This window comes from Microtus pennsylvanicus, chromosome 9 (genome assembly GCF_037038515.1).
Source record: "Microtus pennsylvanicus isolate mMicPen1 chromosome 9, mMicPen1.hap1, whole genome shotgun sequence".
NCBI lineage: Eukaryota > Metazoa > Chordata > Mammalia > Rodentia > Cricetidae > Microtus > Microtus pennsylvanicus.
The window spans coordinates 101,570,122-101,597,017 of NC_134587.1; the positions used below are offsets into that span (position 1 = coordinate 101,570,122).

Here is a 26,896-nt window from a genome sequence, read left to right on the forward strand (position 1 = left end):
CTTTCACCACATGGGTCTGGAGATGTGTTCCCTGAGCCCAGTAACTATCTTTTAATAAATCTCTGTATATGGAACATGGGGCAATGGAGCTCCTGCAATAACCCAGAGAGATAGCTGCCAATATTTCCATGTTGTAGATGAGAGAACAGAAGTTGGAGACATTTAGGGTTGATTCTGCTGAGGCCTTGGTGAGGTAGCTCAGTGGTAAAGTTCACTCTTAGCATTCTAGGGACCCGGTGTTCCATAAGCAGAAAGCTCAAAGTCTGTTTTGGGGTGTCAAGACTTGGACCTGAGCCAGGAAGTGAGCTAAGACTGTCCAAGCTTATGACTGCAGTTGCTGCGTGGGGCAGCAAACACCCCAAGACAGAGGAGAGCTTAACCTATAGCTCTAGACTCATTTTACATCATGGCGTCGCCTGTGTACAGTTGTGTAGAGATGATGTGTTATCGGGATGCTAACCTTTTGCTTAAGGAAGTCATGTCCTTTGTGGTGGTATGTAGCAGGCTTTCTTTGGGGTCACCAACCAGCTCCCAAATCATGCCACAGAGACTTATTAGTCATGAAATGCTTGGACTTCTGCTTGTTTTACTCTTATAACTTAATTTGACCCGTTTCTCTTCATCTGCGTTTTGCCTGGGGGCTCTTTTTCACTCTGTATGCCCCATTCTGTCTGTCTGGTGGGCAGCTGCCTGCCTGCCTGGCTCCAAACATCTATCTCTTTTTCCTTCTTGTTCTCTCTTCTCATGAGCCTAGATTCCTCCTACTTATTCTCTCTGCTTATTCTCCTACTTATTCTTACTTTACTGCCTTTATCCTCTACTGCCTAGCGGTTGGCCATTCAGCTTTTTATTAGATCAAACCAGTACCTTAGGCAGGCAAGGTGAAACAGCACAATCTTTACCTAATTAAACAAATGCATCATAAACAAATGTAACACACCTTTACCTAGTTAAAATAATGTTTCACCACAGTGGTGCAATCCTGTAACCCTAACACTTGGCAAGTGGAAACAGAAGGGTCAGATATTTAAGATCAGCCTCGTCTACATACCACACTAAGGCCAGCCTGTCTAAGGCCTTATGTCACAATAATAACAAACCCCCAAGCAAAACTAACTAAATAAAATATAGACATGGTGGCACATTCCTGTAATTTCAGTGTGTGGGGTGTTGAAGCAGGAGAATTGTACTGTGCTACATTACATGGTTTTATCTTAAAATCAACTTTTTTCTTTTTCTTTCCTTTTCTTTCTTTTTTTCCCCTTTCCAAGGCTGGGTCTCATTCTGGAGCTCTGGCCAGCCTTGAGCAGAGGAAATCCATCACCTGGGCCTCTGCCACCTGAGCGCTGTATTAAAGGCATACACGGCCGCAAATATCTAATAAAAACTTGTACAAGGGCATCATTTGGACTGGCCCTGTTTTATCTACTTGAGTACAATTGCCATCCAAATGTGTCCTCTGTGCGAATGTGTTCATATAGGTGCAGACCGTGGGAAAGCTGTCCTCAGAGTTTCTGAAGGAAGGATGCCACTGTCCCCCCGTTCCTGCCTGGACCTGTCAGTCCTCCCTCCCCTTCCTATCTACCCTGATATCATCTTCCAATCAAGTTCCATTGACGGGTGTTTCTGATGGGTCCAATGGTACCCTGTACTCATGGCTAAGTATTCCGTACCTTTAACACACTTATTCTTTGTAAAGAAGGGTAGCAAGGAGGTCACCTCAAAAGAAAAGAAATAGAACCTCTCCCTTGTGAAGTCAAGCTCTGTTAGGATGCCTGAGTCAGGTGAGGTATGTTCCATAGAAAAGGTTGAGGTGTTCCATAAGCAATGCTTCCTTCTGCTACTAAGTGTAACCAGAGCTGCTTCTCCCAAGCCACCGGGCAGTCAGAGTCTCTAGTGGTCTGAGGTATAAGACTGAAGCTCCTCACCTCAGTTTAGCCACTTTGTTTACCTATCCCGGCTCCAGATCTCCTGCCTCCTGTTGTCTGAAGCCGTGACCATCACTGGATTGCAGGCCAACTCTTTCCTCCGCCCAAGCCTGCAGTGTCTGAAGTATGGTAAAGACCAGAACTGTGGGCTCAGATTGAGCAGGCTTGTAGTAGACAGCTAGGCACGTGTGTTCAGTTATCAAATTCAGTAGGCTAGGAGTTAGAGCCCCTGCATGGCATAGAGTGCTGAGAATCAAGCCACGAGTCAAAAAATAGTCAGGAAACATTGGTTGTGGATTCAGATTTAGGGTTATACCCCAGGAGATACATTGTTAATTGAACCACATGCATCCCTATAAACTAGTCCAACTATTATCTTAAACCTTGAAGATTTACAGCTGGACAGATGTGGAGCTATGGCAACCCAGTTGGCTATTCCCCTGCAGCAAAGGCTAGGCACAGTGAAATGCAACTTATCGAGGGAGTCAGGTACGAAATAAGCACCTTCTTTTTTTTTTTTTTGTTTTTGTTTTTCGAGACAGGGTTTCTCTGTGGTTTTGGAGCCTGTCCTGGAACTAGCTCTGTAGACCAGGCTGGTCTCGAACTCACAGAGATCCGCCTGCCTGCACCTTTTTTTTCAAATCCTGTGAAACTCTGAGACAGAACACTTCTCATTTTCTTAGTTTTTGCAATAATGAGAGCCAAAGCCTAAGAAATGCCTTAAAACTCATACCTGGCACACACAGTACAAGGTCCCAAACCCGTTTCTGTGTCTGAGGGTTTACCACACGGAGAATTCCCTTTAAAACATGCAGCAGCCTAGGCTTAGAATTCGAGAAACCCAACTCTAAAGTATGGTTCTGTTCATGCATATTCTTTGCTCCAAAGCGAGGCCCCAGCGCCCACAGAAGTCTGTGGACGGCCATTTGCTTAAGAGCAAACTGAAATAAGGCATTCTTAGCAGGTGATTGGGTAGTGCCGTGTTGTGGATACACAGCAGAGGCTGGGCCAGAGCCTGAAGGAATGGTGAAGAACCAAGCTGGCTGGCAGCACGCACGCCACTGTCCACACAGGAGACCTCCAATTTCGGGCAACAAGCAGACTCAAGGGTAGCAGGCGGCACAGCTCCCTTGAGAAACAAGGACCCTGATCTGGCCTTGAACTTTACTCAAGCCTGGGACTGCTTTCTTTTTTAAAATTATAATCAAATTATCTTCCCCTTCTCTTTCCTCCTTCCAACCCTTCCCATGTTCCCCCGCCCCCCCGTTCTCTCTCAAGTTCCTGGCTTTTTCTTTAATGGTGCTATATATTCCTACATATAAAAATACAACCAGTCTGTATAATGTTACTTGGATATGTTTTCAGGAGTGAACTCTTGGTATTGGATAACACACCAGTTGGGGATGTGGTCCTCTTTAAGGAAGACTATTTCTCTTGATCTCTACAGTCTTTCGATGCCTATAGTTCTTTGTCTAAAGATGAGGCATCCTGAGCTTCCCGTCTCACGTTAGCATGCCTGTTGCCATCTTCATTGTTCAGGTCTTGTGTAGGCAACCATGCTGAGACTTCGTGGGTATAGTGTCTCTGACACTTTAAAAGACATAATCTTACAGCAAACATCCTATTCTTCAGGTGCTTAGTCTTCCCACCAGCTTCTACAATGATCCCTGACCTTCAGCTGCTGGAGGTGTTGAAACCGTTGGGACTGTGGGATTGAGAACCACACGAACTCATTTTCTACATTCTGATCAGTTGTGGTTTTCTGTAAGGCTCTCTGTCAGCTGGAAAGAGAAGTTTCTTTGCCAAGGGGTGAGAACCACACCTAACTTGGAAGAGTGTGCTGCTTTCTTAGAAAAACCTCTATGATCTTCTCAGTCTCAACTCTGAGCTCTTTCTTATACAGTAAGAGACATGCTGGGAATTCTTCTGCACGTCACAGGAAAGGCAAAAAACTAACTATAAGATATTTCAAACTGGGAAGATGAAGGTTGGAATGAGAAAGGGAGGCACGTCCCAAGTCTTCTACCACCAGTTAGGAATCCAGCAACAAACTTTGGCAAGCAAGAAAGAACTAGAAAGCCAAGACAAAGAGCTGGTTGACAAGCCAAGGAGTTAATCTCTGCTATCCGAACAGACTGACATTACATTTTAAGAAATACTTTAAAAACTGTAGGTAAAACTTTGGTTGACTGGGAATTTAGAAGCATAACGCAAAATGTACTTGGTACTGGTCCCGTGCCTGTAACTAGGTCCTGTGTTCCCTCTGATCGATCACCCAATGAGCAGTTTGCTCTCCCCTCCATCAATGCTAATGAGATGATTTAGGGCGGGGCCCCCGGGATCCCTAAGGAAGGCACCAGTCACCTGTGACTAAATGACTGGAGGATTTTCCAGTCCCACCCAGAGACGGAAGGAAGCTGTTAAGCAAGCCCTGTTAGAGTGGTTGAGGCGGTGCTGAGTGGTAGCTCTGAGGAGGAGAGAGCCCCACCCCTCACCTCAGCAGGCCTCTTATGCTGCACACTTCACAGTATCTCTAAAACCAAGCCAGAATACAAGCCTTGTGTGGTAGTGCACGTCTTTAATCCCAGCACTCGGGAGGTAAAGGCAGGTGGAGCTTAAAGCTATCTTAGTCTACATAGCAAGTTCCAGGACAGCCAGGACTACATTTGAGACCCAGTCTTAAAAATAATAAATAAAGTCATGCAAACTAGAACACGTCTTCCCAAGTTGTGAGCTAGCCTAGCAAAGGCATGTCACACAAGGGAGTGTCACTGCTGTCTGCTTTTAGTCGGTTGGGAAGAAGTAGCATGTGGGAGCCCATTGTGTGACTCAGTTTCCACCCAAAGTCCATTCTGATTTATAAGTCATTAGAGTCCAAGCTTGCCTGCTCTGTTTTTTCCAATAACCTCGAGGGATATGAGAGACTTCTGATTTTGCCCGTGAGAGAAGAACACTCTATCTAGTAGACAGTATACTGTTGGTAACAAACCTCAGGACATCAAGAGAGAAAACAAGGCTGCTTCCGAGCAGCAAGCACCTGTTGGAGAGGAGGCTGCTCACTCAAGGACAGGAATGGCCTTGTCAGATAAACTGACCATCTGTGCTGAGCTATGTTCTCCTTTTGAAAATATACAAACAAACGTGTGTGTGTGTGTGTGTGTGTGTGTGTGTGTGTAATGTTCTGAAATAAACTCTGGGCTGTTTGGCTGTTTCGGCGTGACCAAACAGACCTCCCAATTCTATCCTGTATTTTCTGTCTTAGTTCCTTTCATCTGACATTTCCTCCGTCTTGATGACCCCAATCCAGGAACTCTGGCTGACTTTGTAGGAGCAGGTTCCTACAGTGCCAGTGATGGCATCTGGAGCAGAGTGGAGAGGCTGGTGGAGCCGAGCCCTGGACGTTGCGGGATCTGACACTGTCTCCTGACGGTAGAACTGAACTCCTGGCTACCCAGAAAATAGCCTTGGGAGAACCAGTGGTGTGTGATGGCACTCCGCACGCATATAATCAGGGAAATATTCTGTGTTGTGAGGGGAGAGAGGACCATTTCTCCCTTCTTGCTATAGGAACTGACTGGGAAAGAGAAGGTCTGTATCCTGCTCTTGTTGCTGCTGTGAGAAATGGCTGGGTCCCATGTTTGCTGACAATGGCTTTGCCAGGAAACTACACTAATGTGGAACTCGTGTTTCATCAAGTGAACACAAACCCTGAGTAAATTCTATCTTCCTTTATAATGGAGACTTCAACTGTGAAATGTGGTTCTGTTTACATTGGAACAATTTATATCAATGACAAAAAATTTTTATCGCACATTTCTCTCCTAATGATGGTAACTTGCCAACAGTGTGTTAACTTTTTAGATTCCTCTCCTGACCAGTAGCCACAGTGTCTTATTACTTTCTTTCAATGCCCCCTTTCTGCTGTGTCCCAGTTGCTTCTCAACTGGGTTCCCCCTTCCATCAAGGCTACCTTTTTTTAAAAAATCTGTGTGCTATTGACCATAAAAAGCAAGAAAATATAGAAAGTTTAAATCTGACCAATCATTTACTCTGATGGCTGAGGTCAGTTTCTCTCCAAGAACAGCTCCCAGTGGCAGCAGTTATTGCTTTAATATTTCTAGAGTACAAGTTACTTTAGCAAAAGCAAAACAAAAAAACTAAAGATACAGTTTCGTTAAAAACATGAAAAAAATTATAGAGATTTCAGAAGTTGGAGGACCCAAGTTTTGCAAAAGGAACAGGCAAAGGAGACACACAGCTTAAAATCAAGGACATTGTGAAACAAATAATATACAAACTTTTATTCAAAGATAATTCAAGAAAGACACATGTTGGTCATCTTTAAAGAGATTAATCGAAGATCTCAGAAAAACTATCTGCTCAATACACATGGTTACTCACAGAAAGCTTTCTCTTCCGTTAATAGCAGCTAAATTTATACACACAGAAAGAATTCTTAAGACCATGCAAATTCAGTTGAATTCCATACATTCATTATATTCATCAAAAACCTGCAGGTATGTTCATGCCAAAGGTGTTACTTTAAGAAGAAAAAAAAAAACGAAAAACACACACCAAAACATGACCAAGATTAAACTAAAGAAAATAATAAATAAGCATAATTTATATTTTATTTAAAAAAGTTTGGCATCACACATATTAAAGTGTGTTACACCATGTTCATTCCTCAGAAGTGGCGTTTTAAAGTGTTAAGCATTGTTAAATATCAAAAAATACAACTCTGTTTTACAATGTAGTACTGGCATAATTCAAAGTACTGTGCCAATTATAAATAGATAATCAAGTTTCAAACATCTTTTCAAACATATTTAAAGGAAAGCATATAGACACACATTTATATGCACACAATTTATTATATTCATGTAATCAAAGATATTTATAAAAGCAGACAGTTTCATCCCCCAACTATGCTGCATACTTACACAGATTTTAGTCTGTCCAGAGATTCTCTGTTCCCAGTAGAGATTGTTCAGGAGGAAGAAAGAGAAAACTTAATTTTGCAAGAACACACGTTAACTTTATGCTCTTTCACAAAATAATCCGTAGTCGTTCGAGGCTGATAGGAACCGGTTTTTATGAAAGCAACTGCAGTCTGAAAACCACAGCTTGGCGACTGTAGTCTAGGTCTCTTGTTAAGTCAGTCAGCTGCTGCTCGGTGCAGAGAAAGCCTACACGGTGCTTCTACCAAAAATAATCTTCAGGATCCGAGGCCTCTAGAGGCAGATGGTCTCGTCTTCTGCTGAGACTTAAAGTGCAGCTACAGGAGGAGAAGCGCCAGGCGCTCAGTCACTTCAGAAATCCTGGTCAACGGTGGCAGGTTCTCATGAATAGATACGCAGAAACACCCTCCAGGCTCATAATGGTTTATCAATAACTGTGACCCCTGCACGAGGGAATGCAGAAATGAAACATGTCATAGAACACGTTCTCGGCCTTTGCGAGAATTCTGGGTTCTGTACTGCTACGGCCAAAGGCACCTTGTGAGTGCCTTTTCCCCAGACAACAAGCACCACGTTCAAACCTCGTGTTTGTTCAGGCTGGAGAGATGGCTCGGTGGTTAAGAGCACTGACTGCTCGTCTATAGGGCCTGGGTTCCATTCCCAGCAACAACATGGTGGGTGAAAGCAATCTGTAACTAGCGTTCCAGGGGATCTGGTGCCCTCTCTCGGCCTGGGTGGACACCAGGCATACATGCAGTGCACAGACACGCATGCAGGCAAAACACCCACGCATACAAAATAAAGTAGTAATTTTAAAAAATTACATTTACTTTATTTTACGTACATGAGTGTTTTGCCTGCATGTACCACATGCCTGCCTGGTAAACTCAGGAGTCAAAAAGGCACGGATATCTGGGTACTGGGTTAGGGGTGGCTGTGAGCAGAGCATTGAAACCCTATGGAACTGAACCCGGGTCCCAGGCAAAAGCAACATGTGCTCTTAATAGCTGCACCATCTCTCCAGACTTCATCATCATCATCATCATCATCTTCTTCTTCTTCTTTTAAATAAAGCTTTTTCTTTAAAAAGAAAAAAAAAGAATTGTACTGTCGCTACCTGATTATGTTTGTGTGTATGCCCGTGCGAGTACGGCCTGTGCACCGTGACCACAGGTGCCCAGAGAGTCTAGGAGACGCTATGGGCTGTCTTGGACCTTGTAAAGCAGCAAGGACTCTTAGCCCCAAGTCATCTCTCCTGCCCCTTGCACTACCAATTTAACCCATATGGCTGGGAGAGCTCTGCTGAGGTCGGAATAAGTTCCACATTAGACTTGTTGCCCTGAACTTTTTTTTCCTTTGAAGTTATTATTGGGGAGAATTTGCTTTAGTCAGAAATTAACAAATTGTACCTAATACTTGAAGGGTCAGAAAACATGCTGAAGGGTGTGTGTGTCCATCCGCTTGATCGTGGTGGTGGTCCTGTGGGTGTCTATGTCAGTTAGGACTCAATGAAGTTGTTGGAAATTTTTCACCTATACTGCATCACTTTACTCTGGGATCCTGCTATATAGTTTCCTGTGAGGTGTCATTTTGGAGGATGGATAAACAGCAGTGATGATTAATGAGTAAGAATTAATTTTACCCCCAGTATTATAGTAATTGTGTTACATTCTGACATTTAAAACATCATCAGAATTAGTAAATGTAGAATATGTAGTTGTAAAGACACCATTATATTAGAGATAATTATAATTTCTCTTATTGAGATAATGGGCCAAAAATGACATAATTCAACCAGTGGTTTATAAAGAAAGGCACTGTACTAGCCTCCTGGGCAGTGCACTCAGATGGGCATACTTGTTTTTAATTAATTATTTTATTTTTTAGGGGCAAAGAGGGCGTATGGGTCACAGCACAGGTAAAGGGGTAGGAAGACAACTTGGAGTCATTTTGTTCCTTCCATCATGTAGGTCCCAGGGACCCCTCAGGTTACCAAGCCTGGCGAGAGCCTTTGCCCACTCAACGCTCGCTCTTGCTAGCCCCTTAGACGCTCATCGTGGTTAAGGAATTAAAGCCTTGCTGCGGAGTGAACTGTTCTCAACCATTTATACTGTTTTAAGTCATTAAAATGTATTAACTCTTGAGCTGTGGGTTAGGTATCCTCAGTACTGCATTAAGAGAGTGCGTGTGCTTCATTGTCAGTCCATGCAGTGTGTATGATACAGAAGACTTTCCTCTTACAGGAGGATGCGTTCCATCACTAGGATGTCACCTGCACGCCAGGAGAAGGAAGAAAAGAAACCATACCTGCATAGCTTCTCCCCGTGCTCATACAAGAGGACACAACTGTCCATTTATCTGTTGTGGGATTATAATACTCTACGGAGGCCAAGTTGCAGGAACCGTCATCTCCTCCGACAACATATAACAGACCATTAACTGCGCAAACACCTTTAAAACGTTAACAGAGAGAAAACAATTACTTTCAACCTTCAGGCAAGTACAAACAACCCCCATGTTCTCTCAGGTGATATAAGCGATGCTCCCTAAAAGGAGGTTGGGGGTGACACCATGTGAGACCTACTCTGTATGCGATCAAAGCTCCTACTGTGCACCATTACTGCAGGGGCTGCTTTAGCTATGACAGTTCACTCAGTCATCACAACAGCTGTACCTGGAGGTTAGAAGGTATTTCAGTCCTTGTTGAGAGAGAGAGACAGAGACGAGAGACAGAGAGCAAGCGAGCAAAGTAAAAAGGTTCTCAATGTCAGCTTTGCAGGGAATTCTAAGACAGTATCTATGCCCAGAAGGCAGACATGAGTGGGGCTGTACAGCTCAGTCGGGGAGCGGCTGCCCAGAAGGTCGCCATTTTGTTTTCTTTAAAGGGAGCTGGGTTGTAGTTCAGTGGCAGCGCACTTTCTGAACAAGAGGTGCTGGGTTTAGTCTCCGGCACTGCCAAAAGACAATGGTGCCTTATGCTGTAATCCTAGCACTCTGGAGGCTCGGGCAACCTGGGCAACATACTGAAACCTTGGCTTTAAAAAGAGGAGGAGGGGATCATGGTATTATGTATTTGATTACCAGAATAACTTTTGTCAGGCCTGGTGAAGCACAAAAGCTTCCAGGACAACTTTTAAAACACTGATCTCTACTATAGATGTACAGCACACGCACTTTTCTTAGCCCCACACAGGTCCTTCCGGAGGCGATAGGGTTTCCCTGTGCCTTGAACTCATCATGGAGCCATGTGATTTTAATCCCTGATTCTGTCTCCGTCTCGTAGGCCTGTGCCGTCAGACCCAAACTTCTTCTTTTCTTTTTGAGAGAAGGTCTCACTCTGTAGCTCAGGCTGGACTCAGCCACAGTAACCCCCTCCTGAGTGCTGGGGCTGCCGTGTAGCCCATGTTGCCGAGCTTACATAACCTACTTAGTCTGACGAACACCACACCTCAAACACTGCCCCCAAATAATTTAATCTACATAATCTAGTGGCTGCATACATTTCCACATGTGTAAAACCATGCTTATCTAATCCTTCCTTACTGGTGGTTATTTAAAACGAGGAACAAAAAGCACCTATGTGCTTAAATATTCATAAAATAATTTACTATAGTTTTTCTTTTTTTAAAGAAAACTTCAGAAGTAAACACTATATTTCAACTAAATTTCGTTTAGGGCTGAAGGGATGGCTCAGCAGTTGAGAGCATTGGCTGCTCTTCCAGAGGACCTGGTTCAGTTCCCAGCACCTGCATGGCAGCTGTGACAACAACTGTCTGTGGCTTCAGTTCCAGGGGATCCTACTCCCTCTTCCGGCCTTCACAGGTACCAGACATACAAGTGATGTACATGCAGGTGAAACACCCACACACATAAGATAAACTTTTTGCTAAGTCAATGGAATTATTTTTAAGTAAAGAGCTGGGCATGGTGGAATACACATACCTGAGCTCCCAGGACTTGGGTGACAGAGAATATCAAGTCTGGGGCTAATCTGGTCCATAGTGAGACCTAGCCTCAAACACACAAATGTTTGAGATTTCCAAAATAATTACTCAAACATGCATATTCAAAACTATACTAAAACAGAGTGAACCTTCTTTCTCTCTTTTGCTCAGACTCAACTGTTTTACTATTCTAGTCTTTTCACAAGAATCAGACTCACACTGTTTCAAACAATTCAAAACACTCAAAAGCAGACGCCGCAGACAAGCTCCTGGAGATCCACGCATGTACACAAATCCACGCGAACTGAGGCAGACAACAAAAGGTGAGGAAACCCAGCAGGCTCGGACGGTCCAGAGAGTTCAGGTCCTTCACTGATTCCGAGGGGCTCCCACTGTGGAGGTCAGTTTCCGCACCCCCTGCCAGCGACACGGCTTGCTCGTCCAATAGTAAGTTTACTGAGTCACTCCAGTCCTTTAGGCAGATGGAAACCAAACTACTTTGCCAAAAGGACTTGACAGCTTGGTTCTGTTTGGTTTTCTTTATCTCAGCCAACCATGTACCAAGAACCGATTGCAGATGTCTTCTAAGCACTATGAGGCTGCTGGTAACCGCAGTCAGCTCGTCCCTCCACTCTCCATGACTTAATTTCCCTTTCTCCACGTCTTTGTTGCTGGTGGTGTTCAGACAGTATCTCCCTGGGTAGCCCAGGCTAGCCTGGGAGTTGTTATGCCACGCAGTGCAGCCTGGAACACAAGACTTTTCTGCTTTTGTCTCCCCAGGGCTGGGTTTACAGGTAGGTGCTACCATGCCTGGATTTTTTTTTTGTTCAGGTTTGATATAGTTTACTAAGATTATGAAAACTTTGAAATATGACTTGTAAACTAGTTTTGCTAACTCAAACTTCTGTGATGCCCTCACCTTTCCCCATTAGTAATTAGCACATGCCCTGCCCCCTCCTTGCCAGGCGAGCCCTTTCTTCCCCAAGGAGGTGCAGGAATAAGGCCTTCATCCTAGATTAAGTATAGACAATCTGGACAGAGTTAATTACACATTTGCTTCAGATGATCAGAAACACAGAATGAAGGTTACCTACTGTTTCTAATGCCGAATCCTTACGCCCTGAATCAAGCTCTTTCTCTACCAAAGGCCCAGACTTGTGGGTGCCGCAAGGCTTCTAGGGTATCTCTCGATCAAAGATTTTTAATATCTTACCAAACGCAACTGACTGGGTAAAGTGTACGGCTGAATAGTTAATTATAAATTCTGCCCTGCTATTGACAGTCCTTACTGTCCTGAACTTTGTGTTCTCCTCGGGCCACAAAGAAAACCAAAAAAAGCATTTTCAGGGAATACATCTAGCCACCGAATTCAACGGTGCACGGTAACCTCGAGAAGCACCAGGAATTCAGACTGTGGGGAGGGCAGGAGAAGACTGGCATTTCCCTCCCAGGAATCCTTTAACACAGTCATGGGCAGCCACGGCTGGACAGAAAGTGCTGATCCCAAGAGAGGATAACAGAGCTGGGAATTCCTATCGTCTAGAGATGCTGCAGTCTGGGGCAGCTAGCCTGGCAGTGTCGCATGTGTTTCTGGTAATGCTGGTGTACACACCACAGCACTTCCTTCTGTAAAAACACTGCATGCATGGTTACCAGCACACGCTACTTCACGGAAAATAACCATGCTAGTGTTTCATGGATTTTGTAGCTTTTTTTTTCCAGGAAGAATATCCTTCTACTTATCAAAGACACCTGTACTGTAAATCAGTGTACTGTGGCGGAGGCAGCAGTTCCCTACAGATTACGTCTACTGTGGTTATTTTTTTTTTTATTGCATCAGAAGGCCACATGGGGCAATGGCCTATGACTGCTTGGCTTATGTAAGCGTGGTGTCCACACAATGTTAAACACACTTGCAGCTAAACCCTTTCCTCAAAATGTCCATGGGAAGCTCGTGGCTGCAGGACTCTGACCTCAAAGACCTCTGTATTCTTAAAGCTATTTGTTGTTGCGGCTTTGAGTTTCTTCATGAATCCTGAACTATGTTAAATCAAGGCAAGCTCTTTAAAAGACTTTTCCTCCAGATAGATAATGTTTGCTTTGTTTATAAAGTCTTGTTACATAGTCCAGACTGGCTGGGACCCAGGATCCTCTTGCCTCTGGCTCCCAGGGCTGGTGTTACAGGTATGCACCATTGCGCCTGGCTCAAGTAGCGTACCTGCTGTTGCTAGTTACCCAACTGGGCAAGTTCACTCGGAACTGAACTCACTAATATGTGATGTGTGGTAGGCACTCAACAGGTGTACATTAGAAATGAATGAATGCAAGTGTCAAATAAAGAGGGTCTGCCAGCAATCTAATCAGTCTACAAACATCACCAAAGCCGGGCTAGTATATAAGGTCTCTAAAGTATCAAGACAACATGCTATAGTCTAGATACTATGCAAGGCATCACCACACACACACACACACACACACACACACACACACACACACACACAAACACGATGATGCTGACCATCTGAGCCTCCTGCTTCCACTCCCATCAATGGAATGCTTGGATTATATCATTTCCCACTACCCTGATTGATGTGGTCCTAGTGATTGAACCTTGGGCCTCACAAAAGAAAAAAGCACTCTACTAAATAGGCCTTAAATATGTTTCCCTGTTTTGAGACAAGGTCCTATTCTGCAGTGGTCCAAGCTGTCCCAGAACCCTCTATATATCCTTTTGCTTCAGCACCTCAAATGCTAAGATTACAAACAGGAGCCACCAAATCTGTTTTTTTTTAATTGTTAAAAAAAATACTTTGGTGGTGCTAGGGACCAAACGCTGGGTCTTATCCATGTGAGGTGAGTGCTGTACACTGTCATGGAGCTGGGCTCCAGCCCTAGAAATTCATATCCACTGAGCTGGTCACCAGCCCTAGACATTCACATCCACAGAGCTGGGCTCCAGCCCTAGGCATTCACATCCACAGAGCTGGGCTCCAGCCCTAGGCATTCACATCCACAGAGCTGGGCTCCAGCCCTAGGCATTCACATCCACGGAGCTGGGCTCCAGCCCTAGGCACTCACTTTCACTGAGCTGGGCTCCAACCCTAGGCACTCACTTCCACTGAGCTGGGCTCCAGCCCTAGACATTCACATTTAAGGGCTTCTTAAATAAGCTTCTGCACTGGAAACCCTCTAAGTCTACCAGGGAACGAGATCAGCCAAAGAACAATGGAAAACACACAGGGGAAACCAGGAAAACATCCCTAAAAATGCAGTATGGATGGCGTGATTTTGGGTTTGCCAGTTACCTGCATTTCTTCTGCACATGTTCATATCTGCAACCTGTCTCCAGGCGTTGGTGGTGGGGTCATATACTTCAACGCTCTTTCGCACTAAAGGACCATCGTGACCTCCTACAGCATATAATAAGTTGTTTAGGACGCCAACACCTGTGAAACACAACCAAGCAGGTGACAGTAGAGCAACAGAGCCAAGAAACTTGCAGCAGTACAGGGCAGCTGGCACGATGACGTGGGATGAACCTCTGTCGTCATAACTCATTGGAAGGGCGCTGATGGGAAAGCTTGTCCCTGCAGAGCGGGAAGCGAATGGACTGGGAACGACCTTGGTAAGAACCGCGATTCTACTGAGAGAAGGAAGTCAAAGACAGCACAAAGCCCTTTAATAAAACCCTCTCACAAACAGCTCCCTCTGAAGCAGTCAGTAGTCTCTAAAAGCATACGATCTGAAAGAGATGGCCATGAAAAGACCTGCTTACTGAACAACTTCCCAAATAAACACCAAAACCAAGAACCTACAAGGCACGACAGAAGGGCATTATGTAACTAGCACAGAGGGGCCTTTCAGCACTTGGAAGCTTCCACCCTGCAGAAGCGCACAGGCGTGCTGCTTAGCTCTGCCTCTTAAAAGCACTTAGGAGAGCCAGTAAAAGCAGCAGACGTTTTCAAACCCCACAGATGCCCCAGTCATTTCCCCTCAGCTGCTGACCAGCCGCTACTTGCCTGCTCCGCTCCGTCTGGTGCTCATTTCTGCTATGTAGGTCCACTCGTTTGCCGTAGCGTTGTAGCATTCTACCGTGCTAAGACACTGGCGTGACGCTCCATCGTAACCCCCCACAGCATAGAGCAAACCTAGACACGGAACCACAGAGAAACCCAAATCAATGGCCTAGTTTCCTCATCATAAGATATTATAACTTGTTCTTTGATAACAGGGCTTCCCCTTAAAGTAATCCTAATTGTATAATATACTATAAATAGTCTTGCCAAAGAGTACCAGGTGGAATGATCAAATCATATTACCAAGAGTATATGGGATGGAGGGTGCACTTTGATCTGACTGACAGCGTCAAGAAGTCCACTCATGAGGTTAGATAGATGACTCACGAACAACAGTTATCTTAGTAAGTGTGGGCAGGGAGTTAAATCAAGAGGGAGCAGCAGAGGGGCTGACAGATGGCTCAACCGTTGAGAGCACTGGCTGCTCTTCTAGAAGATTCATGTTCGAGTCCTAGCACCCACAGGGCAGCTCATACCCATCTCCAACTTCAGTTCCAGGGAATCTGGCACCCTCTTCTGGTCTCCATGGATACTGCATGGACATGGTACACATGTGGGCAAAAGACCCATATACATTAAAAAACAAAAAACTACCCAATGCAATGCAGAATGCAATAAAATATCTGGCGAGAAAAAGCTATGAAGTCATAACACTACATTATGGATGAAGTATCAATATACACCATGCTAAGTGAGTAAAGCCAGCCATAAATATGCTATATGATTTCATTTATATAAACCGTCTAGAAGAGAGAAATGTACATAGTGGCAGGAGGCAGGGACAGCTAAGGGAAGTAGGCTTTTAAAACTATTCTTAAATTAATTGTGATGATAGATACATATGAGTCAAATGGGAAATTCTTATGACATTTCAATTACATTTTAAGAAAGTCACCTTTTAAAAAAGATTTGATTTTATCATGAGTAATTATGAACACACACACACACACACACACCACACTCTTGCATGTGAATACCGATACCCACAGAGGTCAGAGGCACTGGATGTCCCTAAAGCTGGAGTTACAGGCCATTGGGAGTTGCCTAATGTAGGTGCTAGGAACCTAACTCATGGCCTATGGAAGAGAAGATGGTCTTAACAGCTAAGACATCTATCTCTCCAGCCCCCTGAAAACTAGTTTTAAAAGCTGGAACTGGCGGTGCACACCTTTAATAATCCTAGCAGTCTAGAGGCAGAGGTAGGTTGTTCTATGAGTTTGAGTCCAGCCTGGTCTACATAGTGAGTTCTAGGGCAGCCAGAGCTACAGAGTGAGACCCTGTCTTAAAAAAAAAAAATAGTCTCGAGACCCTGTCTTAAAAACAAAAAATTATTGCAAGTCTCTGTAAACTTTTGGGCACCAAAATGTTGTGTAATGTTTTACTCTTTGGGCTCTTTGGGGGCCCACACCCCAGCTCCCAAATAAACTACACAAGGAGGCTTATCTTAGTTATGAATACCCGGCTTTAGCTTGCTTGTTACTGGCCAGGTTGTCTTATCTTAAATTTATCCCATCTACTTTTTGCCCCTGAGCTTTTATCTTTCTCTATTTCTGTATACCTTACTTTACTTCTTTCTCCGTGGCCTGCTATGCAGCTGGGCGGCTGGCCCGATATCCTCCTCTTTCTCTTGCTCCTCCCTTTCTCTCCCTATTTATACTGTCTGCCTACCCTCTCTCCCACCTGCTACTGGCCATTCAGCACTTTATTAGGGCCATCAGGTGTTTTAGGCAGGCAAAGAATCACAGCTTCACAGAGTTAAACAAATGCAGCATAAACAAAAGTCACACACCTAAAATAATATTCCCCATTACTTGTCTGGTGTCTGGGTTCAAGTTCCAGTAAGGTAAAAAAGTTGTTGATATAATATATAAGTACCACGGAGGGAGGGAGGGAGGGGCAGCAGGCAGAAGGGGCTTGCTTAATAGTTTAGTTTATATAACTGGGCTAGTTTTAAAACTAAAATATATAACCAAGGCTGTCCCTCCGTCCGTGCTCAGATCTCCAGATGAAGTGCTCTCTGGACCCCGGCAGCCCAGAGCACCTGGAAACGCTCACCTGGGGGAACCGCCAGACTTACCTCCAACAACGCCCACGCCCACACTGCTCCTCCTCGTGTTCATGGGAGCCACATGGAACCACTCATTAGACTTTATGTTGTACGCTTCTACAGACGATAAACCTGTGATAAAGCATAATACCCTTCATTTCCTCTTCCAAAAAGACATGGTTGCTCTTTTGTATAAATATCACTTGGGGAAATAACGTCAGATATTTTATATTGAGCCAAAATTAAAAGAAGAAAATGGGAGAACATGCTAATTACATGATAGGAGTGGCTTCCTTACAGAAGCTTCTACTCAACGTGTTGCTGCTTATAAGCTTTTAAAACATGGAACAGTGATGGACATTAATGCATAAGAAACAAAATTTATATAATCTGCACTATATAAAAACAATTATTTATGCATGGATTTGTGTGCATGGCTGCAGTTCCCATTCAGGCCAGAAGAGGGCGCTGGGTGTCCTAGAGCTGGAATTTGAGTGGGTTGTGAGTTGCTCCCCCTGAGTGCTGTGACCAGAACTTTGGTCCTGTAAGAGAGCAGCAAGCATTCTGACCCACATAGCCATCTCTCCAACCTTCACTCACATCTTTTAAAGAAAAATTTTAATGTAAGGTTTTGAGACAAGTTCTCACCCTGTAACCAAGGCTACTCTCAAACTTACAATCCTTGCCCCCAAATTTCACCATACCGGTCTTTAAAAAAAATTCTTGATGTAGCCATAAAATATCTGTAAACAAAATTCCTGCTACAAACACTCAGTTACATGCCAATTTTACCATCATCTGTTCCGTAAGTGTGGTTATCTAATTCTAACAGCACTGTAGGGGAGGAGGAATTACCTGTGCTACCGTCAAAGCCCCCCACTGCATACAACAACCCATTGAGCACAGCTGCTCCCAGCGTGCTTCTCCGGTCTCTCATGTTGGCAACGCTGGTCCACTGGTCTTTCACGGGGTCATAGGAATCGACTGTGCGAACTCTGAGCGAACCATTGAAACCACCGACAGCGAAGACAAGCCCGGCCATGTAGACCATCCCTGCAAAGGAAGACATCAATCCAGGGTGACCATGCTATCCAACAGTCACCCGCCTGAAAGCAGGCTGTGATCAACAAAGTCTACAGTGTCTGTCAGCACACAAATCCTTTGACATTTGTAAGAAACATAAAATCAAAGTGCAGCATGAGGTAGCACTAGATGCCCATTGCCGCTGCCTGCTGTAAGATAAGACGAGAAGTGTCAGTGTCCAGGTGAAAACTAGTGGGCGAATCTGGCTCGGCGGTAAAGTGCTTGCCTGGCCTTGCACCCAGTAAACAAATAAAACTAAAGAGCAGCCAAGGCACAGAGAAACAGAGAGAGAGAGAGAGAGATAGACAGAGACAAAGACAGAGGGGGTTGGAGGAGAAAAGAGAGAGAGAGAGAGGGAGAGAGAGAAGGAGGGAGGAAGGGAGAGAGACAGAGACAGAGAGACACAGAGACACACACACAGAGAATATCCTGGCCCTCATATGTGCCAGGCAGAAACTCTGACTGGATTACAGCCCTGACCCTTCACTCTTACAGAATGAAGTAACTGAGGATATTGGCATGTAGCATCCCACAGGGTGTGCTTCCTAGGGAGCAGCTGTCGTGGAAAGACATACATACATACATACAGACAGACAGACAGACAGACAGACAGGCAGGCAGGCAGACAGACAGGCAGGCAGGCAGACAGACAGGCAGACAGTTGGATGGATGGATGGATGGATGGATGGATGGATGGATGGACGGACGGACGGACGGACGGACGGACGGACAGATTTAGAAATCATTTCGTAGCAGAAGAGAACACTAGGCCATAGTTTATCCCCAGCAGGGAGACAGACAGACAGATAGGCAGACAGTTGGATGGATGGATGGATGGATGGATGGATGGACGGACAGACGGACGGATGGACAGATTTAGAAATCATTTCGTAGCAGAAGAGAACACTAGGCCATAGTTTATCCCCAGCAGGGAGCCTCGGGGTTTGTTCAGGATTTGTAACTGCTTCTTTGGAGTAGTTTTAGCCAAACAGCCTCTACTACAACACATGTGGAAAACACACACTAGAACAGGAGCAGCAGTCTATGTACAGCTTGGCTGGACAGTCCCTAGAACTAAGAGTTTTCTCTCTCAATATTCCATTAAGGTAACGAGGAAATCAGCCAGCAAACGGCCAGCTCTGCCAGTCTGTCCTGGAAAACCAGAACAAGGCCTAAAGATGAAGAAGACAGCACAACAGTCGGGCACAGTGGAAGACACCTGTAATCCTAGTGCTTGGGAGGCTGAGGCAGGAGGAACAGCAAGTTCAAGGTCAGCGTGGGCTACAGAGACACAGACCCTGTCTACAAAAAATTAAAAATAAAAAGAGCTGCTATCCTTTTCACAGAAGGGGTTCAGTCAGGCTTTACATGGCCGTCTTCTTTCATTTCAACAGTCTCAGATAGTGTAGGCTAGCCGTGAACTCACTATGACAACCTTGCGCTCATTTTCCTGCCTCCTCCTCCTCTGGAGAACGGGGATTAACAGCACAGACCACCCTGTCTGGCTTTCTAATAGACATTTTTCCTAATGGCTGAAGTAAGACCTGAGAGCCCCCAAAGACCCAAAAGCAGCCAGTTGCTCATCACGCCCGTGCTCACCAGCTCTGCACCGCCTGGAAGGCAGCTCTGCCACCTGGTGCCATCGCTCTTCCTTGAAGTCGTAGCATTCCACACTTCGGATAGCCTTTGGCGCTTGGCCCCCGACCACCACCATCAACTAAAAGGGAGGAAATGTAAGTACTTGAACCAATGGTATCACCTACTCAAGAGACTGACCATATTCTACAGAGACGCTGGGATGGAAAGGACACCACAAGTTGGGGGAAAATGGCTACCTAGCTACCACGTACACGACATCAGCAAGGGAGACGTGTGAGAACTGCCATTCTATCATCTAGCGTATTTAGTTTAAAAATAGCATTTGGAAACTTTTTTTAAAAATATTTTTATTATTTATTATATATAGTATTCTGCCTACATGTATGCCTGTATATCAGAAGAGGGTACCAGATCTCATTATAGATGGTTGTGAGCCACTAAATAGCTGCTAGGAATTAAACTCAGGTCCTCTGGAAGAACAGCCAGTGTTCTCCCCAGGCCTTTTTGGAAACTTAAAGAGGTTTTGAGCCACTCAAGCCAAAGTAATATTTAAGGCAAAAACAGTGGGCAGCCAACACTGGCAAGGCTGCAGGGCGTAACGGAGCTTGCTGTAAAGCAGGCCATGGCTCAGCAGTGATGGGAGGGAGGACTCCAGAAGAGACAGACGGAAGAGCATTGCGAGACAGCGAGAGAAAGAACTGTAAAGCATCCGTAGATGAAGAAACTGTTTGGGAAAAGAGAGGACCTGGAATAGGTGAGAATGTGGGATCGATCATGGGTCTTAAGGAAAGACATTCTATAAAATAAACCATCATCAGAACACAACAAGAGGGCTGTGGGGTATCCTTGGGTCAAGAGAACAGCTGATTAACCACACCTCTAGCTGACTAGAACTATGTTAGGGATTACACAGAACACAGTCGCCACATGCCAAGAGCATATAGATCACACTGAGGAACTAATACCCCGGGTGGAATTCAAGGCCAATGTGCAATTGGATACAATCAAAACCCGACAGGACATTAGCTGCTATTGGGGACCAGAAAAGGAAGAGTGACCTCGAGTCAGTGAAAGTTTCCTGGGGAGCAAAGGTGTTGGAAGGTAGATGGGAATTTTGTCTTCTGCCACACACACGGGCACTTTCCGGCAATGGGAAATAAAAACTATCATGTTGGGAGAATGTCACAGTTAATATGGAAAACTATAAAGAATGGGCAGGGCTACGGGGGAAGAGGAGATCGTGTAAGAGAGATGGATACTGAAAACAAGCAACAACAAAACCAAAGTGGAAAAGCTCACCCAACTGGGAGGTTTGTGGTTGTGAATACATGATCACCTACCTGTTCTTAAAACTATAGAAAAATGCAATAGAAATCATGATTCCAGATTCACAGTAAACCCCAAGTTAAAAAAGAAAAAAAGTAGCCCATGTTAGTTACAGGGTAGAACAGAAAAACCATTAGGGTGCTAAAGCTTAGCACAGACCAATGGGGCAATTATTTCAGTTGATTCTTCTAGTTCTGAATTCAAATAAATAAGAAGAGTTAGAGAAAATCATTATAGCCTACTACCAAAAGGCCACACAAACAAACAATAAACCAGCAGGAGCAAGAGTGTAAAGTCAGTCTCGCCTGGCACATCAAGATCGACCCTGTACACAGATGTCTGCTCAATCCTCAAAGCTTGACCGGACATTCACATAGTAGAGAAAGGATCCACAGTGACGTATCCAATGAAAACCAATTCAAACATAAACCTCAGAACACAATAGAGTTATCTTAAAGATTTGTTTCTAGTTGTAATTCTGAGGATATGTGTGTGTTTGAGTGTGGATTCGTGGGCACTGAGTGCAGTGCCTGCAGAGGCCAGAGGATGAGGGTGCTGGGACCCCAAATCGGGTCCTCTGCAAGTGCAGTATGCACTCTTAACCGCTGAGCCCTCTCTCCAGCCCCCGGAATAGGTGAGCATGCTCACCAGCGTACTGAGGATAGACTTCACCGATCTCTGACTCAGGATTCCACAGTGAATGGGGAACAGAGAGAATGCACGCTGCTACAGGGAGCAGCGGGAACATCTTCACTGTACCTCTCCAAGAAAGAAACTGCGATAGAGATGTGAACTCCAAGGACAAGAGGAAAGGAAACTGGAGAAATGCATGAGAGAGCAGGGACAGCACTGGACGGGAAACTCGGGTGCTGAGATCAGCAAAGGGGCTGCTTAGATCACAGGACGTTACTTATTTGTAAAAGACTCTTAACCCTAAAGGCCACATCGTGTGTCACAGCACACAAGGAACGACAGGACAGGAAATGTTAAAAGACGCATCCGAGGAGGGCGAGATGTGGGGAGACAAGTAAATTCCAATGATTATCCTGAATACAGGTCACTTAGACTTTCGTCACCCAGAAACACATCGATGTTTCTTTACCAAGGGGAGGTGGGTAACAGATAACAATGCACGCAGTACCAAAACATACGCAGTGGGGCTGGAGATGGCTCAGTGGTTATGAGTGGGTACTGCTCTAGGAGAGGACTGAGTGCAGCTCCCGCGCCCAGGCTGGGTGGCTCACCACTGCCTGTGACTCCATCTCCACAAACTCCAGTGCTCTCTTCGGGAGCATGCATCATGTGTACCAGCATGCACATGCACATGTGTACACACAAACGCATACATAAAAATTAAAAATAAATCTAAAAAGCATATAGTTCCTCATTATGGTATCCAAATATAAGGATGCTTCACACAATCTTTCCATTTACCTAGAATGCAAAATTAATGTGTGCGCCTAAAAAGTCATATGTGCAATTAGTGAGCGCTATTCAGAAGGTAACATAAGATAAACATTTACTGTGGTACTGTATCAGAACCTATGGCAATTTCCTCAGCATTGCTACTGTGCTTTATTCTATTTGACCCTTAGAGATTACACTAAAGATATCATTACTACAAGACATACATGCATACAATATAATCCTGCTTCAGTCCGACGGACTTACTTAAAATACATTCTGAATATAACCACTGTAAATGATAAATGGTACCACAGAAAAACTTCCCACAAGTGCCTTTTCCAAAACCCATGTGCATAAGCAAACATCTGAGCAGGGACAGCGCACACAGAAGGTGTATACTCAAAGCAGTAATGCTGCCTGAACTGTCGGCTGTGTCTGCTACTCCTCCCACTGCAAGGGAGGGAACCTGGAGGAGGAGAAAGACCAGAGAGTCCCCATGAATCCATGTGCACACCACAGACAACAGCAAACGCATGGCAAACCTGGACGTATCCAACAGTGGGAAAGGGTAGCCACACCAAAGAGGCCCAGGAGAAAACTTAAAGGAATAGGAGGCCTCACAAAGAGATAATAAAACACTTGACAGGATTTTACCACGGGCTCCTTAGCTCTGCACAAGTGCCATGGTTAGCCTGGAAATGAGGCAGAATTCATCTTTATTCTAAAGGCCTCTCTGCAGTACAGCTGAAGAAGCTAGCGATGGAGTGTGAGCTAAGAAGGCTTGTACTCGTCCCCTCGCAGATATCAAATATTTATGAAGCACTGAAGTTGAGTGGCGGTGTGGAGATGGCTCAGCAGGGAATGGTGCTTGTCACCAAGCCTGAGACTGTGAGTTCAACCTCCAGGACCCACACAGGGGAAGGAGAGGATTGACTCCCAAGTTGTCCTCTGGCGCCTTGTCCTCTTGCGCGCGCGCGCACACACACACACACACACAATGTAGAAAAGTTAACAAGCAGGAATGAAATGGTAACCTGGGGAAGAAGAGATGGCTCAGTGTATAAGAGCACTTGCTTCTCTTCTAGGGACCCTGGGTTTCGTTCCCAGCAGCAACACGGCAGTTCTCAGCCATCTTTAACTTTAGTTCCAGGAGATACAAAGTCCTGGTCTCTGCAGGCACCAGGGATGTATGTGGTATGCAGACATATATACAAGCAAAACAGTCATATTCATAAAGTAAAATAAAAAAGTATAAAAAATGAATAAAAAGAAATCTATGGAACCATCAAACTGTATACAACAAGGAGTAGGAGCAGGAACCGATGGAGCTATTGATCATATTCCATCCTAATGTAAATCTAAGAAAACTCCAGGACTTCAGGTATAAACCATCCTGCCCACAGAGAAATCTTGCTGTTTAGTCTGATTCCCCTCTTTCTCCCACTTGCTACTGTAAGAGGTACTCAGAAGGGACAACTGTCTTCCCTTCTAGGAGTGTGGTGTCATGGAACTCATAGATGAACTGATGGGGCTCTAGAGATGGTTCGGTTGTTTAGAGCGCTGGCTGCTCTTGCAGAGAGTGTGCGCTTGGCTCCCAGCATCTATGGTGAATAACTCACAACGGTTAGTAACTCACCTCTAGGGAATCTAATGCCCTCTTCTGGGCTCTGTGGGTACCTGTGTACATGTGTGTCTACATACATACATACATACACACACACACACACACACACACACACACAAAAATAAATAAAATAAACCTTAAAAAGAATTGGAAAATGTTTTTGAAAAAAATTAAATGAGGGCTGGAGAGATGGTTCAGTGGCTAAAAGCACTGACTGCTCTTGCAGAGGACCTGAGTTCAATTCCCAGCACACATGGTGGCTCAAAATCATCTATAATGAGATCTAGTGTCCTCTTCTGGTCTGCAAGGAAACATGCAGACAGAACACTGTATTCATAATAAATAAGTAAACCTTAAAAAAATTAAATGACTTGAACACTCCTATCCTTAGCATGTAGTCAACTGAGACTAAGCCACACATTCTATGATGCATCCCTAGGGACATTTCCCCAGCAGGAAAACAGAAACAAGACAGACATCGAGATGGTCAAACAGTGGAACCATGCGCTGTGGGCTTCTGGATGGGGCAAGCACAACTGTGAACAATAGGTCCTACTTTGGGAAGGTTCATGGGCGTCCTCAGCCGGGTCCGCACGCTTTTCATCAGCATGCGCTGCTCTGTGGGCAGCAAGTGGTACTTCATGGCTTCGATGAGGTAATCTTTGCAAGCACTGCTGTTCTTCACCAGCGCTTCCTCCTCCACCCTCTGCGGGAAGAGAGCAGACAGGCCCTGTGAGGGGAAGAGCTAGTGCGGGGGAACATGCTACGGGAGCACACAGGGAAGAAACAAAGCATCTGTCCTGTCCAGACCAATCTTTGCGCAGGAACATGGCCTATGAAGGATCATGATAAGAAAAGAAAAAGAGGAAATCTCAGTGAAAGGCGGGATGGGACTTGGGGCTTTGGGGTTTTACTTGGGATTCACCCCCCATGATGTCCCAACATAAGTGAATTTGGAGACGCAAAAATTCTGATCTGGGCTCTCAGAAAAAATAGAGAGCACGTTCTTCAACTGGGCGAGACAATACTATTACCTCATGATACTCCCTTCCAACACAGAAGAGTAAATGAAAAGAGACTCAAACCACTTAAAAATAGTCCACCTATGTCAGTTTTTATTATTTATTCATTTGTTTGTTTATTTGTTCCCCTGGCAATGCTCAACCTCAGTATTGAGCTTTCTGTTCTTTTTTTTTCTTTTAAATTTCCTACAGCATCCAGATACCATACAGACCATGTTAAATAACAAAACCTTAAGATGCTAAAGCTTGGTTTGCTAATCAAAAATGTCTCTTTATAAATGGTCTCAACTACAGAAATGATGCTGAGATGTTCCTGAAAGACTGTTAATAAGCAACCAGGAGCAAATTTAAAATACTTCAGGGATGACTAAGAATCACTCGCTCCTGCTTACTTCAAACAGCCTGCTTCTCTTCAGCTCAGAAATAAAGAAGCCAAAGATATGTCCCTGTGAAACTATGAAGAGGAATTAAATAGTGGTTGGTCCAGTCTCAAAGCTCATTCCCACTGGGCAGTGTCTATCAAAGGGCGAACAGTAAGGAGACGTTAGTGCGGGAAGAATTCGGGCACGTTTACTGCATGCACTCGGAGAGTCCCAGATGCCGCCTCCAAATGTTCCTCCACACTTTCCTAAGTCAGGAAGAGTGGAACCCTATGTCTAGGAACAGGGATGGGCTCAGAGGGAGCTGCCAAGGTGCCTGGTGCCTAAACTGTCCTCTTTCCTACACTCCAAAGATCTGCAGTCTGAAGCCCTGCCCACAGGGTGGAGGGGCTCGACATGTTAGCAGGCCTACACACGCTGTGCGCACCCCCATGACTGGGGCATGCACTCACCTGGACTAGGTACTCCCGTGGAAGTAAAGGTAGCCGGACGTGCTCCATGAGCCGAGCCATAAACTCCTGCCTCACATCCTTATCGTGGTTTACCCAGGCTATCACTGCTTCAAATACCTTAAAAGCATGGAGAGAGAAAACATGAGTTCTATGCCAAAGCATGCAGATACAATATGATGAAACACATCTTACATACAGCGCTGCTAACACTAAAAGTCCATGGATGAAAACTTCTGAAATCTTGACTTGCGACACACAAAGACATTCATCCCATTAACTTCTCTTTCTTTCGACATATGTCAGCTCAGTAAGTACTTCATTAAGTACCTTTGTATACGCAATAAGCACTTTTCATTTTTGTATTTCCTAAGCCTTTCACCAAGGTCATCATAAATCTTACTGAACCTAAATGGGAGCTGTGAGAAATGATAATACACAGCTTTCTTCTCTGTGGCTCTAATTACAGACTGAAGTTCCTTTAGAACAAAGCATCCAGGATAATAAAGCACAGAGGCACCCCAGTGACAACATGACCAAGGCAACTTATCAAAGAAAACATTTAATCTGGTTCCGGAGAGTTAGGGTTCATGACCCTCATGGTAGGGAGCATGACGGCCGCGGCAGGCAGGCAGGCAGGCAGGCCGGCAGGCAGGCAGGCGGGCGGGCGGGCGGGCGGGCGGGCGGGCGGGCAGGCAGGGCTCTGGAGCAGTCCTGAGAGCTTACATCCTCACCCACAAGTAGGCGTCACAGAGGGCTAACTGCAGATGTCTTTTGAAACCTCAGAGCCTACCCCCAGTGACACACCTCCTCCAACAAGACCACACCTTTGAATATTCCCCAAATATCTCCAGCAGCTGGGGACCAAGATTTCAAATCTATGGGGCTGCTCTCGTTCAAGTGACTACACCAAACCCTGACTCATGTTCCCCTTTAATGTGGCTGGTTTTACAATCTTTCCTGGTGTGTCTGTGAAGGTGTTCCCAGAGAGAAAAAAACTGGGGACACGGGGAACCACCCATCTTAAATGCAGGAGGTACCTTTGCATAA

General features: G+C 45.0%; 1 protein-coding gene across 2 annotated transcripts in view; it reads right to left on the bottom strand.

Moving 5' to 3' along the window:
• Positions 1-6,214: 6,214 nt before the first annotated feature.
• Klhl2 (kelch like family member 2) overlaps positions 6,215-26,896 on the bottom strand; it is a 116,607-nt gene continuing 95,925 nt past the window's right edge. The window contains exons 7-15 of one of the 2 annotated variants that reach the window (XM_075986879.1): positions 25,850-25,966; positions 24,552-24,701; positions 19,639-19,756; positions 17,812-18,009; positions 16,987-17,088; positions 14,853-14,981; positions 14,139-14,279; positions 9,197-9,340; positions 6,215-7,332 (exon numbers count right to left, since the gene is read on the bottom strand). In XM_075986879.1, the coding sequence (XP_075842994.1) occupies positions 7,304-7,332; positions 9,197-9,340; positions 14,139-14,279; positions 14,853-14,981; positions 16,987-17,088; positions 17,812-18,009; positions 19,639-19,756; positions 24,552-24,701; positions 25,850-25,966 (1,128 nt within the window). In that variant the 3' untranslated portion in view covers positions 6,215-7,303. The remainder of the gene's footprint in view (positions 7,333-9,196; positions 9,341-14,138; positions 14,280-14,852; positions 14,982-16,986; positions 17,089-17,811; positions 18,010-19,638; positions 19,757-24,551; positions 24,702-25,849; positions 25,967-26,896) is intronic. The other variant, XM_075986880.1, reaches the window with a different exon arrangement.